This window comes from Anastrepha ludens, chromosome 5 (assembly GCF_028408465.1).
Source record: "Anastrepha ludens isolate Willacy chromosome 5, idAnaLude1.1, whole genome shotgun sequence".
NCBI classification, from domain to species: Eukaryota; Metazoa; Arthropoda; class Insecta; order Diptera; family Tephritidae; genus Anastrepha; species Anastrepha ludens.
In genome coordinates, this window is record NC_071501.1 from 39,890,654 (window position 1) to 39,906,853 (window position 16,200).

General features: G+C 35.0%; 1 protein-coding gene across 1 annotated transcript in view; it reads left to right on the top strand.

The window, feature by feature from the left end:
- The window catches only part of LOC128864676 (neuronal acetylcholine receptor subunit alpha-7), a 323,769-nt gene that overhangs the window by 93,300 nt on the left and 214,269 nt on the right, over positions 1-16,200 (top strand). Inside the window, exon 3 of the mRNA XM_054104429.1 lies at positions 5,939-5,983. Coding sequence (XP_053960404.1) covers positions 5,939-5,983 — 45 coding nt within the window. The remainder of the gene's footprint in view (positions 1-5,938; positions 5,984-16,200) is intronic.

The window sequence follows — 16,200 nt, forward strand, 5'->3', positions numbered from 1 at the left end:
ATTGAACCAACGCCAATAGAAAAATGTGTATGCATTCTTAACTACTTGTTCAGAATGTTCTTTGCATTCGAATTTATAAAAGCTATAGTAACAAATAAAATTAAAAAGTATCCTTCGAAAAATGTGTTTCCTTTTGTGTAGAAATGGAGTTTTGGAGTAAAGTTGTAAATTTAAATTTTACTTAAATCGCATTTATTCTGAAAAAGTGCTTGGGAAGCAGCAAAGCCTCTTCTGAGACACTAAGAAATGCGTTTCCCTAGTTGCCCTAGTACTTTCGTCCTAAATTAGTTTCATTCCGCTTCTGAAAATTACCTTATAATTGTTGCAAAATGTAATCAAGCAACAAAATCCCTTTGCATTCTAAAAAACTGTTGGCTCAACATAATTTTTCTCGTTCGTTCTCACAGCCTTGACTTTTGCTTTAAAGGTAAACAAACAACTTCAGTTCACTGCAAGTTGAGTTCAGCAAAATGATGGTCGATGATCCGAGTCGCCTCCATACTCATAAAGCGATGCTTCGAAAGCTCCAAATTACGCTGAGAAATTGGTTTTCGAGTAAATTTTTATAGAATTGTTAATGCATATGGCACATAACGACTATTCTGAACCGCTATTCTGAACGGTTTTTCCATGCCATGCTTATCGCTATATATACATATGTAAAAGCTATTTCAAAAGCTGTCTCATACAATGGGGTGGGCATACATACATATCAACTATACTTATAAAAAAAACTTTTCCTGTTATTTTAAAGGCTTCAAGTCTTTGAGGTTCGGCACACTTAGTTCTACAATACAATAAAGCATGCAGAGCTAACTGCAGTTGGACCAATCGATAACGGCATTGAAATGCCGAAGCTCTCGACCACGCACTATTTTATATTCATCGCAACTTATTTACAAGGGAACATATTTTAGATACTTTAAGGTGTCTTCAGCAGCTGCTGAAAAACAGTAAAATACAGTTTAATATTGTCTAGTTATTTAATGCTTTGCTACCATTTTTTTGGTTTACGAGAAGAATGTGTAATGAGGAATGCACCAGTGTTCAGTATTTCAATGAATTTGTCCACCTAAGTAACCGGGTCGGTTGAAAGTTAAGAAAGTAACAACGTAAAAATATAAAAAAAATAATTTTTACAGGAAATAGTTTTTTTATTCAACTTAATCTCTATAAATTTCAAAACACTTATTCCGAAAATTCCCAATAATTGTATACCATTTCTGTAATAATTTTCCGGAAGCTTTGCCAAATATGATTTCATAACTATTGGTTTAATTATTCAGAATGCGACACTAATTTCCGAACAGCTTTTCCATGTGTAATTCTTCATGTCAAATATGGAGTACCCGTTAATCTGAGATGCCTATGGTATTAGTAATTTCAAGCTTAGTCAAACTTAGATCTTGACAAAAATATGGTACACTTGCGGTACCGATTATTTTAATAATCAGGTATTTCAATAAGCAAGGATTTTCTAAAAGTATTAGGTACTTTATTTTCAATCTACCAATACCTAATTTTTTAAAAAGATCTAATTTTTCATGAGTCCAAGATCTTCAACTTGGAAAGAAACAGCTATGAAACTGCATTTACGAAAAAGTCCGCACTCATCTTCTGCTAATACTCCCGTATGTTAGTACTGACATTTTTCAAGTAATACGTTTAAGTCAGCAATGAGCACAAGCTTAATAGTCGACACTGAATTTGGCGCTGAGTACAACGAATTCATACTGAGTATAATTTTAAATTTAAAGTCCAGTCCTGAGTACTTTTCAATACTCTGTGTCTATACTTGAGAATATAGTGCTTACTACCTTAAGATTCTGCCCAACACCAATATAAATTGCCATATTGTACGAGTATTTTCCTGAACTCACCAATAGTACAATAAAACGTATGCTGGTTCTGCATAGAGATTTACGGATGCATCCTCATGCAATGCGCCCACAAACACGCAAGCAACACAAACGCTCGCATAACTACTTACGCACACTGAATGTTTGGCTTTAATGCATTTTAAAATCATTTGTTCTTAATCCTTAGAGAATTTTTCCAAACCTCAACTACATTAAATCGAAAAGCCACACATTCAAACACAATAATACAGCACATGTAAATATATATATCTATATATATTGTATATAAGTACATACAAATAAATGTGTCGAAATAAAATAAAGAGCTCTTAAATTCAGGTTCAGTTGATTCAAAGCACAATATACAGAAATGGAGCTTAGATAAATAGTTAGCCAATGTTTGTGTGGATTTTATGGGAAAGTTGAGTTTTCACTACTTGCTGCACTTTAATTACTTATGCAATGCTAATGATAATAATTTGTGATAATGTGTGGATATGGACTTGGGAAGCTTTGAAGCATTTTCAGTGTTGTGGTAATTATATACAGGATGCTCAAACTTGGATTTTGGAATATGACTTTTTAACTTTGACACCTATATATTTACTTAAATATATTTTATTTTAATAATATACAGCACAAATTACCCTACAGACTAGACAAAAATGTAATGATAAACAAGCCAAATTGGGCAACTAAAATATTAGCAATCAATATAAATTCAATACCAATTAACTAAATTTATAATTTTTACAAAATTGGATCTAAACAAAACGATGGATAATAAATTATAGTGTTGGTGCATTACTCGCAAATTTAGTCTTAAAATGTTCGCTATAAAAAAGGTAAAAATTGCAAAGAACATTAACGTTATGTATATATACAAGGTGAGGTCCAAAATAAACAAGGCTGAGCTAAAATAGAAACGACAGGAACTCTGTTCAGATAACTTCGAGTTTATTCATTCAAAATAGTCCCCTCTGGTCTCGATCCACTGTTTTGCGTGATCTAAAAACTTTTTGAAAGAGTTTTTCAGGTCATTGACCGGAATGTCCTTCGGTATGTCGGTACAAGCCTCATGGCCAAATGCAATTTTCTGAATAGGAGAAGCCACAGGAAGCCACATCAGGCAAATACGGTAAGTGATTGATGGTTTAAATGCGATTTCTAGTCAAAAATCAGTCACAAGAATGGATCAATGAGATAGTGCATTATCTTGCAATAAGCGCCAGCTTCCTCCTTCGCGGTATTTAGACACCTCAAAACGCCAAGATAGAAAATTGCATTGACGGTTTGGCCCGTTGGCATGAACTCCTTGTGAACAATTCTCTTGGAATCGTAAAAACAAATGAGCATCGACTTGATTTTAGACCTCTCCAAACGCTATATTTTTGGTGGTTGGCTCGACTGGGGCCTTCCATTCGGCACTTTGATGCTTAGTTTCACGTTGGGTGTTCGAGGCACCACGTTTCATCACCACTTTCAATGTTGTAAAGGAAGCTCTCGTCTTTTCTCGCCTCTTTAATGGAGTCTTTCAAATGTTGAATTCTGCGCAATTTTTGGTCGTCAGTAGCGAAATAATTAGTTAAAATGCGATAAATCGATGTTTTGGAGATATTCAACTGCGATTCCATGAATTTCAACGATGATTTGGATTCATTTTGATAAATTTACAAACAATTTCGATGGAGTTTTCGGTGATGATTGATTTTGGGCGTACGGGCCGTTCATTGTCATTTACGTCCTTGCAACCATCTCTGAAACGTGTAGACCACCCATGAACTCTGACACGAGATAGACAATCATCGCCTTAACTTTTTTCATCAATTCAAATGTTTCGGTAAACGTTTTACCGATTTCAAAACAAAATTTAATATTAGCTCTTTGTTCAAAACTCATTTTTATACCGATGCCACAAACCTACTGACACTTTAGATGCAATAACTTCGCTTCCACTGAACTGAATGTCACCAAGCTTACACTGCAAGTCAGCTAGGGATGTAACTTCCAACGCATTAACTCATTTAAAAGATGGCGCCATCAAAAACATTTTTATGACGCCAGTCTTGTTTATTTTGGACTTCACCATGTATAAGAAATTTCTCCATTTACAAAAAGGGGCCATTTTCCTCAAATAAAGTTGGGAAATATTAAAACCGAATATTAAAGTATGAACCGAAATGGTGACGTCAGTTAACTGCGATTTCACTCCATTCAAAAATTCACCATGTCTTTAACTAAGGCTGATGCAAATTTTATAGAAACAACAGCAACAAAAAATATGTACATATAAAAAAGGCTTTTTGCCAAAAATTTTTTATACTCGACTATTTTTTATTGGTCTCATTTAAAGACAAATATTGCACCAAGCATTCAGACTCTATTCTAGTTTTGAAGCATGAAATTGAAGTCGGCTTTACTGAGAGGAGTCCTGCAAGTCTCAAAAATGTGCTGAACATCTAGCTTGACGGTATGGGTTACTGTAAGGTCAGTCGTGGAAATCATTTGAATGATTTCTTTCAGCTCTTCGTTTACAGTTGATACCATTTTTTGGTTGTTTTTGGTTGATGTATATACTCATACACTTGCGCAAGTAATCAAAATTAACGACTCAGCGATTTAATTAGAGCTAAAAACTAAAGATAAAAGTCAATGTGGGCTTTAATGTTCATAAACTCATTTAGCTTATGCCATCGATATAACCTAACGTATTCATGTTTCTCCTGCCAAACAGTCGGAAACATTTAAATTTAAAATTACAACTTATAATTTCAACACCATTTTAACAGTTTTATTTGACCAATTTTATTTGACCAAGTTGCAGCAATTAGTTTTGGTTAAAATTCAAACTGGAAAACTATCATGTGGCAAAAACTAATTCAAATCACATCTTATTTGAAATAGGAATATTATTATTAATAATTTTGCATTTCTATTTTTACTGTTTCTAATTTTTTTTTTAAATTTAATTATGATCACACAATCTTGTGGCATAAAAATGATTCAACTCACATCTCATATCAAATAAAAATAGTATTAATAATAATTTAAGTTTCAATTTTTATGTATTTTCTTATTATTATTACAATATAATTTTTATTTTAATTTTATTATTCAAAAATTAGCTCTTACTAAATAGATGTATTTACGCTGATTTAATATTATTTTACGTATCATTCAATATTTTGTCGAATATAACTTCGTTCAAATGGATAACTCGTCTGTCGCTGCCCTAGTCAATTATATAAAGCAAATGTTCCAAGACCAAATCACCAAACATGAGCAATGTTCTTCTTTTTATTAATATAAAAAAATATAAAGACTAAAATATAAGGTTAGTAATAGTGTATAGTGAAATAATGTTTGTATGGGTGTGAGTATGGGTATAAAGAGCTGCTCCAATGCACCAAGTATGTCGTATCAGCTTTGAATCGAATTGTGTGCCATTAATGTAAAATTATTATGCAATAATGTAAAAAAAATATTTATAACTCACAAGGCAATTTTTTAAGATTTTTAATGCTCTCCAAAGCATTTGTTGACCAAAAAAAGAAATTTTTAGAATTAAAAAAATGTAAAAAATAAATAGAAATTAAACTTAATTTAACAATTTCTAAAAGTCACTCATACGCCGTGCTGCGCCTGGCTCACCGCTTTTCGCTAATTTATAACACAATTTAATTTCATTACTAAAAACACCACAAAACTATTTATTACAGAGTTATTCTGCACCAGTTACTAATAATATTTAAACAAAGAAGAAAAAAAAACAAATATAAAGCTAAACTGTTAAAATATAAATAAATGTCGTTCAATTGTTTGTGCGAATTAAACAAAAATTTGTTATTTGTGTCTCCGTTTTTTTTCTTTTATTCGTCTACTTTATACTATTTTCCTAAATTAACAACCAAAACATGCTCAAATATTACTTGCCTCTTTATTTCACAAAAAAAAAATTCACTAATTTTCCTTTAATTTCTAAATGTTTTGAAATCTTTTATTTTATTTTATTTTTTTCATTGTTCCATTCTTACTTTTCATTTTTTGGTGTTCTATATTTTTGTAATTTATGTTTGTAGGACGAGAAGAATCAACTTCTTATAACCAATCTTTGGCTTTCGTTGGTAAGTTTTAACTTAAAAATGAAAAACAACTTTAAATAAACAATTTAAATATTTATAACTATAAATATATGAAATATTCATACTAAATAATCATTTCGTTCATTAAATAAAATCATGCTAAATGGAGTGGCACAAAATTTTCGAGTGACACAAATTTTAACAAAAACATAATTAGAGAAAAAGTACTGGAATAAAAAATTAAATCAACAAATCAAAAATATTCAGCTAACGGAGGGTTCATATATAAATTGAATGAAATCTAAGAACCAAATTATTTTTTGCCACTTCAACTTCACAATTTGCACACACGGCTTCTTACTACTTAGCATTCTTTCTCTTTTTCTTCTTCTTATTGCTGCTAGTAGCCAGAAATAGTTCTATTAATCTTTCCAAAACTTTTTCGTACACCTGCTAGTTTTATTTTCCTCGGTACTAGTCCACTTTTGTGTAAATCAAAAACCTTTTAAATGCTTTTAAATCCTTTCTTTGGCAACCCGACTTCATCAGCATCCTACGAATAAGGATTCTAACCCCAGTAATATCTTTTAAATATTTGCGTTATCTCACCTAAAATTTCTGCATATATAGTATATCATACTTTTGCACCAGTGAAATATATATTGAACTTTATTGTAGTAAATATGTACATTAGGGTGCCTCATCAAAAAATGTTGCGTATTTTCCACCGGATATATGTATATAATAAAATTTTTAAGACTTTGGTTAAAAAAGTTTGGAAAAATATTAAGATTCACAAGAGTAGGTCCAATATGAAAATACCTCAAAAATCGAGTTATTTATATATAAAAACTAGTTTCTAAAAATATTAAATTTTGAAAAAAATATTAAACTGAAAAAACTAGTTTTCAAAAACATTTTTAAGAACTTTATTTTTTTCCAAGAGAGCTAAGAGAAAAGTTGAAGTTTGAAAAATGTTCTTAATAAGTCCAAAAAGTGTGTGAACGGAATGAAAATAATCCAATTTTTTCTACAATTTTTTGTTTTTTTTTTATTCACTTTTTCTGAAACACAGATTTAAGGAAAACTTTTAAGGAGTCACTCCACCAAACATTTACCGATTTACTTTTCTAAGATGTCACCCTTTGTAGACACAAAACACCATAAATTATAGAAAAGTTTTTCTAATTTGGTGACCTCTCAGCAGGTAATAGCAAATCTCTGGTAATACCATCTTTCGTTGGGAGCCGGCATAATACTATAGCTTCCCTCATTTCTGGAACATTAACAAGACGCACACCACAAATTGTAGAAGAAGCTCAGCTAAATACCCAATATCGGAAATATTTCAAATCGGTCCAACTCACGTAAATTTTAATATTTTTACAAAATGTTTTTGGTAGTTAACAAATACTAATTTTTTTATGGGGTGTGACTTATCCTAATGTACGAACATATATATTAATAAACCGTGGATTGTCCCAAGTATTAGTGCCTATTCAAATATCTAGGATTTTCATAGCTTATTTCTTGGTTCTATTAATTTAAGCAGGCCACTTTTGAAAAAACGACCCCACGGAGCCTTTTGCAATTAGTTCAACTTTTTCAGTCAACCCAATCAACGTATTAGGGAAATCTAAGCCTAAAATGCCCACATTCTCCCAAGAATGGATGGCCTGAAATATGAGGCGCTCGAAATGTCTGCTGGTGGAATGGCAGAGTTCTTGCGAATATTTAAGATTGCCCTTCGCCTTCTGCTGCATTCCGCGAACGTCTGTAGTTCAGCGTTACATCTAACAGTTCAACCATTTTTAATACTCCAGCTTTGGCTTCGTTGCTAATGTTTTTTGGCATATGAGCGCCTGTTGAATAGTATTTATGGCTAGCCTGCATTAGGAGATCACTTCCTTCTCCTTATTTTTTTATCAGATCGTGCCGAGAGCGCGTTTAAATTGCGTCGATTGACGCGCTCTCTTTCGCTGCAGTCGTTTCAGCTCAGCCTGTGTTGCTGTTTGCTGGGGTGGGAGTGACGAACTCTTATGCTACTGCATGAGAACTGATTGGCGTTAACTGCGCTAATTGTACCCCTCCAATACTGCAGACATCTTTCTTCTAAGCGCTGATGCTTGTATGCGCGATGCCATTTGTGGGGCCATCAGTTGTGTCGCCCTTAAGCGTAAAGTGAGCTGATTCGCTTCCAGATGCGTTCAGAATCATTGGAGATTATTTACCGGTGGAGATCATAGCGGTAGGTTGCCTTTTCTAAAGGCCATTTCTGGATCCACATTGTTCTCATTTCGTCTATCTCTGCTTTCCTCTTCTGTTGTTTTTTCGCTTTCTTCCTTATAAATTATTGTTCATTCTCAGTTTTATTGCGCCCCGACTTCAGACCGCTATCCTTACACAAAAGTGCAATTTCCCTAAATGTCCTCATATTTATGTAAATGAACAGGGAAGTCATGCAAGGGCTTACTCGACGTTTCATGGGCAATAAAGTTCAGAGCCAGGACGGGAGCTAATCAGGATGCTCAGGATCAATTGAGTCTGCACCACCAACTTAATAGTGACATATGAGGAGCGTACCCGAAGGCTTGCCAAAGTTTAAACAGGACGCGAGCATTGCGGCATTACCCGGGAGTCATTTCGGCAAGATGTCACTCTTGTTTACTAAGGTCCGGGGATTGTCTGAGCTAATCTCGGAGGCCGTGAGCTGCTTGATATATACTTGCAAGGATCACGCCGGGCATTGGCAGGTTAACGCCGATCCCACAATTTGCCTTGTAGTTGCACACCCACTTGCCGCAAGGGTTGATATAAATATATATATATATATATATAGTATATCCCGAGGTTGAATATATTTATATATGTAATTGCGGCTTATATCCTTTATTGGGTAGTTGGTCGAACTCCTCCTCCTATTTGTGGTGTGTCTTGATGTTGTTCCACAAATAGAAGAACCTACAGTTTTAAGCCGACACCGGACGGCCAACAGTTTTTTATGAGGAGCTTTTTCATGCTGTCTGGCGCACTTTAAACCCTCCTGTCAAGCCCAACTGTACCCAAACGTAACCATATCCGTGCACGCAATTCAAAGACTAAACTTCTGCACCTGGCACTCGTAATAAATTAAACGATTGCAGCGATTAGTTAAGTGCATTAATGGGTATGGCAACTTCTTTTTGATGAAAAGTGCATTAAGACTAATACGTTGTAGTTTTGATGCCTGCCGTTGAAAACTAATTAAAGCTTCATACACCAAATTTAGAGCTCTTCCAATTGCTAAAATTATGAAAATTTTAACTGAAATATTTTCTATAAGTCAAAGTGAAGAATACTGACCTCAAGGAGCATTCATTAAAGGTGGTGGCACTAGACCAACAACACTGTTCTGTCAAAGCAAAGTATTGCGAAACTAGAAAACAAATAATGAATTCGCCTTGTTTCATTCTGAGCTGACCGCCATATGGACAGAAAGAAACAACTCAGCTCATTTATCAACACCACCTTTAATAGATTCGCCTTGATTGACCTGCAGTTGTAGCAAGTTTGATTATTAATAAAATGAAGTAATGAAGAAATGTATTTAAGATTCTGTAGCTCTTTCCATAGCCTACTTTTATAACTTATAGTAGAAATGTAGAAAAATATAGCCGTGTGTGCTAAATTACTAAATCGAATCGCTAAACAAAATGTCTTTCTTTAATTTGTAGAAACATAAACGCAAGCATTGTAAATACAAGTAAATAAATACATTTTAAATCACTCAGCTTTGTTTGCTTTTCCTTCTTTAATGCAAGTATATAAATTTCAAACTCTATACACCGAATTTAATTATTTGCTTTTGGTGAATTCCTATACATTTATAATTTTGAAGAAAGTAAATAGCATAAAAGAAATTATATATAATATAATTATATTGATTTTTGCTTTTCGTTAAGTATATTTTTTCCAACGATTATTGCATTTAGAAAGCTATATAATTTTTGAATGTTGCAAATTTGCGATTTCATTTTTTTTATTTTTTAGTTTTAGACTTTTACGCGTAAAATAATTTATATTTTGTATATGCAATAATTGACTACTAACAACTAAATAACTAATGCATGCCTTTCCCCTCGTCATATGTATTTATTCATGCATACATATGTATATGTCTGTGTATACACACATACATATATCTGTCTTTTATCTATATTTACATAATAATTATTTAATATTGAAGCTATTAAGGTTTAAACGTGTATTTTTAAACTTTTCACTGGTTCTAGTGGTGATGTTAATGAGCTACGAATTATAATAATTTACATACATATGAATATACTAAATATATTTTAAGGTAAGATTCGAAATATCGCACGTACAACATGCAACAAAAATATAAAAAAACTTACTTTATAAAAGTACAATAATCCTTCTCATGAAAAGTCGCAAACAGTGTACTCCGCCAAACCTGCATTGCATAATTCCTTTGCTTCGTTTCTCCCGCAAAAATAAAACCAAATTATTTTATCTTTATTTAATTAAGGCGATCAAAATTGTGACTAAAGCATAATATGTTGGTAGTAGTGGTAGTAATTCTTTAATATAAATTTATAAATATTGCATCTTACATTTCAATAATTTAAACAATAATTCATTTAAGTATATAATAAAAAAAAATAATAAATTCTCTAACCGTAAGGCTGAGTATATAAAGCAAGTTGGTCTTTTCCAATTGTGACCATTAAGTATATCCATTACTTCTGCTTCATTTAGCTTCGCTGCGTTTAGGTATCTTGTTCTGATCTCTTTTAGTACCGGACATCTTCCTCAGAAGTGCTGCATATCTTCTTCCGCATTTAAATTGCAGAGGGTGCATTTTTCTGGGTATTTCCATACGTGATTGCAATTAGCTTTAGTACATAACATCGCGCTCTGAAAATTGTTGTAATGCCAGCTAGTCGCATATCTTCTATAATATATGATTCTGTGAATTCTGGTGAAGAAAACTTTAGCAGTTCATAAGGTATTCTATCTTCTCCTGGCGCTTTATTTATTTTAGCATTTTCAATGATTTTTTCGCCTTCCATAAAAATTATATCTGTGTCGAGATATTCATCTTTACATAGCGCAGCTGCGTAATAAATGTTTTTTGTTAATTGCGGTTGGTTTAACAAACACTTTTCTTTAGATTCCTCTGCCATTCCGTCGCACTTCGTCGGTTTCTCTGTGTTTGTAATGGGCAAAGGTTAGCTTTCGCAGTGAGAAAAGTACCAAAATGAAGATGAAGTACTATTTTAACAGTTTTAATTTATGTACGATGTTCTAAGCTGGTGCGCAGCCAAACTCTATATACGGAGTACGGAAGGGTCGAATGTTATTAGAACAAAGTTACCCTCGTAGACAGTCTGGCCAAAAGTATTAGGCACCCCATTAATTACGGAATTTTTTGTTTTAAAAAGTGAAGCAAAGATCTTTTATTAATAACTCGGCACAAGTAAAAGAAATTAGCGATAAAAACATTAATATTTCGTTGTCCATTATTTGCTTTGATAACAGCAGCAATCCTCTGCTATATGGTGCTGCTATATGGTGCGTAAAAGCTTGGCACTTTCGGTTGCACTTATGGCATTCCACTCGTTAATTGAAACATTTTTCAGCGCTATTTACGATGTTATGCTAACTTCCTTCATCTCACGTTTTCAAGTAGCCCACACGTGGAGTTTCTATGCGGTTTAGATTTGGAGTCTGTGCTGGCCAATCTAACAAAACAATGTTATTGTCTCTAAGCCAACGCAGTGTAGTCGCTGATTTGTGGCAAAGAGAATTATCTTGTTGGAATTGAACTCTATCTAAATTATTATCCCCGAAAATGCACGTTAACGCAACCCGCCGCCTCACGAACTTCACATCTGGTACCAGGTTCCAAATACCTGTAGGAAGGGCAAATAAGTTTCCAGTCTAGCCGTACACTAGTGAGGCGTTTTCTTGCACTTTTCGATTTATTATAATGAGATTTTGTACCCGCAATTCGCTTAATAGCACATTCGACTGCGCACCACGAACATCCCACCAAATTGGCAATCTCAACCTGAGACTTCCCTTCCTCACTTAAAACTTGGATTCTGAATCGTTTGCCTTTCTTAGGCACTTATTGATAAAAGGAAATTATTCATATCCACTTGATAATTTTGCCCTAAAGATTATTCACACATTGACTACCAAATTTAACCTTTTTACCTTTTTTATCACGGCCTAGAAAAATTTTCATGTACTGACCTAAGTTGTTTTCAAAAAAGTGTAAAAAGTGGTTAAAACACTTATACTATATATGTCGGAGAGAAATGAAACATTGAGACATGCATAATAAAATTTTCGTGGAACATATTGACTCCTACTTTTTTTACGAGACGTAAAAGCAATCGAAAGCGCCTCTACAACCACCTCAAGTCTGACAGTTCGTCCTACAGGGATAGCGATTTGATTATTACGTCTGGAAGCCGTGGAGAGCAATAAGCTCAAACGTCAATTACATTCAACTGCTGTTCGTCTTGCTGCATTTCATCAATACGGCAGTTGTTCTTGCTGTTGCCTTCGTCCAGCGTATTTCTATTGCCTCCAATCAATGTAGCGAAGTTCTACGATAATTCGTATTGCAAAAGCTCGGACCGCCTTTTCAACCAACTTAAACATTTGTGGGACTTGATTATTCGTCGTTAGAAACACACCAGTTTTATTGGTTAGGCCGTCGTGTTCCTTAGCGAACCTGATGCAATAAATGGCCACATGTTGAGCAGTATCCTCTTCGTCCAAGCATTCTTGGCAATAAGGACCAGCCAACTCTAGGCGATGCAGCTATTTCTGGAAGCATCCGTATTCGCTTAAGAGCTGAGTAAAGAAAAAATGAACGTATCCGTGTTTTCAACAGATCCACTCGTTAATTTATGGAATCAACCTATGCGAACACCAACCTTTTGGCTTGCCATTCAGCCATCGAGGTAGAACGTTCTACTACTTGCTTGCGCACCATTGGCCTCTTCTGTTCATTAGCCCTGATGTTTATAGGCATTTTAACTCCGGTATAAAAGGGTCGTTTGCACCTTACTTTAAGGAACCCCCAAAACCTATTTGAAAAGTGGTTTGAAGATGAAATTACTGCAAAAAATTATTCTTGGAAACATTTTACTGTGGATCTTCTCAGGCAATTAAGCATTTAAAAAACTATTTGCACAATAACAAAGTAAATTGTTTAGATAGGTTTCAGACTCCTCTGCTGGGTACTGGCTTAATGCTTATGCTTAATACCAGTTCCCAGCTTCAACCCCATATTTTTCCTATAAAAGTTATTGCCGCTGTTCTTTCAATATTTGCCCTCAAATATGGCATACAAAAATCTTACTTCATATACATATGAGAACATTACTATTTTTAAGTATTAGTATGCAGTTTTTGCTACTTCTTCGCAATCTCAAACGCAGAAACTACTTTTCTCTAACAAGAAGTGATAAAAAATTATGTCGCATCACCATATACATTCTGTTCAATAAAACCAAAAATAATTGTTTAATCATCAAAATTTATTTTGTCGCCTTCGAAATAGGCTCCATTCGAGGCAATACTCATATGCCAACGATTAGTCCAGTCATCAAAGTACCTTTCAAACGCATTTGAAGAGATCTTCTTCAGCTCCTTCAGCGAATTTTCTTTAATGGCCTCTATCGACTCAAGGCGCGTCCGCGCAGTGGCAATTTAAATTTTGGGAAAAGGAAAAAGTAACAGTGGGCTAAAACCGGTGAATATTTGTCGAATTTTGGGCAAAAAGGTGTTCACAGTATGAGCCTTGTGAGACGGTCCGTTATCATAGTGCATGAGTTTTCTTCCCACAAATCGCTCCGTTTCCCACGCACATTCTCTCCCAAACGTCACATAACTTCCAAATAATATTCCGTATTCTTTATTTATCCATTTCGGAATTTTATCCATTTGGAATGAGCTCCGAGTGCACAACACCATGATAATCTAAGAAAATGAGTTGCATGGGTTTCGGCTCATGTGAATAGCGCCATTCAGCCACCTGTTGACCGGTTTGCATATCAAACTCATGTACCCACGCCTCTTCACCTGTTATGATGCGCTGGATAAACGTTGGGTCCGAATTTATTTGCTCAAGCTTGTCTTCAGCCACCTTCTTCCGTTGAATTGTTTGAAAGAAATTCAACTCTCTCGCGTCTCATACCCAATTGTTGTTATAAAACGTTGGGAATTGATTCGTGAGACACACTAAGGTCACGAGCTACCTCCATCAAATTTAAATGATGGTTTGATGGTTTTCCAGCACCATTTCTTTGATTGACGATGTTTTCATCCGTTGAAGACGTTGATGGGCGATCAGAACAGGGCAAATCTTCCACGACTTCTCGGCCCTCTGCAAAAGCCTTATACCACTCGTAGACCCGTGTTTTTGATAAAGCACACTCCCCATAAGCTTTCTGCGACATTTTGAATGATTCGGCACGCGAAATCCCGTTCAAACACACAAAACTAAGATAAATTCTTTGCTCGATGTTTTTATCCATAGTGAAAACCTCAGAGCACACCTGCTGTTGAAATGCCAAAAACAAGTTAATTGACAGATCACGCTCGAACTCTGCGGTCCTATAAAGGACATTTGTACCAACACTCCAGCAAAAAATATTTAGGCATACATTATGTGTAACGCGCTCTTTTTAAATGAACAATTCCTGATATTTTTTTGACAGAATGTTTATGGATGTAGCATATGTATATGTATGTAAGTAAATTCATATGTACGTACGACTGATTGGGACAAAACGACAGAACAAATGCTGTACTGCTTCGGGCCTACAGTGTTGCACAGGAAATTGTGCAAGCATTTGACACATGCAACTCCACATACTCGTATTCCCAATTGCGACGGTTGCAGTTCTCACTACAATTGCATGCAAATACATGCAAGTGCATACAGCGCAGTGAAAAAACTAGTAGTTCTTCGATAACAGACCCTAAACAGCAGTCGATGTCGAAAGATACAAATTTATTATAAAATCGCTCCTCCCGTGCCAATATTCTTCTTCAATCGAAGTCCTAGAAAGCGCACGGTTTCATCAGATTGTGATTTCACTAGGAAATGCAATCAAATTATGAGTGTTGTTATTATTGCCGCATAACTAGCTCTATATAAGTCAGGCATGATAAGCCCACAAAACATTATTATTCCACTAAAGTTAAAAAGACGTCGGACTAATGGTAAGTGATATAAACTGGGCATATTGAAAGAGGAGAGTATAGTGCGGGACTACTACATTGAAGCATTTTTGTTTGGTGTGTTGGTGTATATTCTGAACCAAATGGAGTGCAAATGCAAGAGTATACAAAATTATGCCGGTAATATATGGGAGTTTGGGTTCCATCTTTCAGCGGATCAATCTTTCACTTACGTATTTCTTAGCTTCGCTAAAATAAATCTTCTAATAAGTTTAGCAAGCAGCTCTGCTCCTTGTATTTATATATCAACTGGGGCGACTTGCTACGAAAAGTTGAGCTTATTGGTTACATATCAGAGCAAAGTTGATTTCTTCGAAATAAAAGGGCAACGGAGGTTGTGTGTTAGACTTGTTGTTTAAGCTAAATAACATCAAATGTTCAGTTCATCTCATCAGCAGTTTTGAGTAGTCGGTATTTCTGTAGAATCTGGTGTGAAGCAAGGTTTTAAAATGCGATTTGGATTAAGACTAATTCAGGAATGAAGTGAAAGGTGCCCATGAGTATTCTTATGCCTTCTTCGGCCTTTTAGGTAGTCGTCTGTGGTGCAAGCTTAGTGGCGTGCGGTGCATCTTTAGAGCACCGAAGCCGAAGTGCAGGGTAGTTCTTCAGGTGAATTCGATGCGAAAAGTCTGGATGCCTCTATTAGTTCAGCATCCTTCCGCACGCTTTTAGCCTTAGTTCTAAGTTGAACTGTGATGGAGATTGGGTCGATTGCGATGGTTGCTCCATCACAGAACCCTTTCGTACTCTGTTGAGCATCCGCCATTCGTGAACACTAGGCCAGAATTTTGCCCATTCAGGAGGTTAAGTATGTCTTCTGTTGATCTGCTATCGAGCTCCGGGAAGTGGCCAATGAATATCAGAGGCCGTGGTATGTCCTCTTCCAAGACGGTCTTTAATAAAGCATCTTTCCACGGTGGTAGTTACGGCATTGACCAGTTAGTTCTTTCCTCGTTGCCGCAAGAAACAGCTATTTATCCTGGATGGACAGG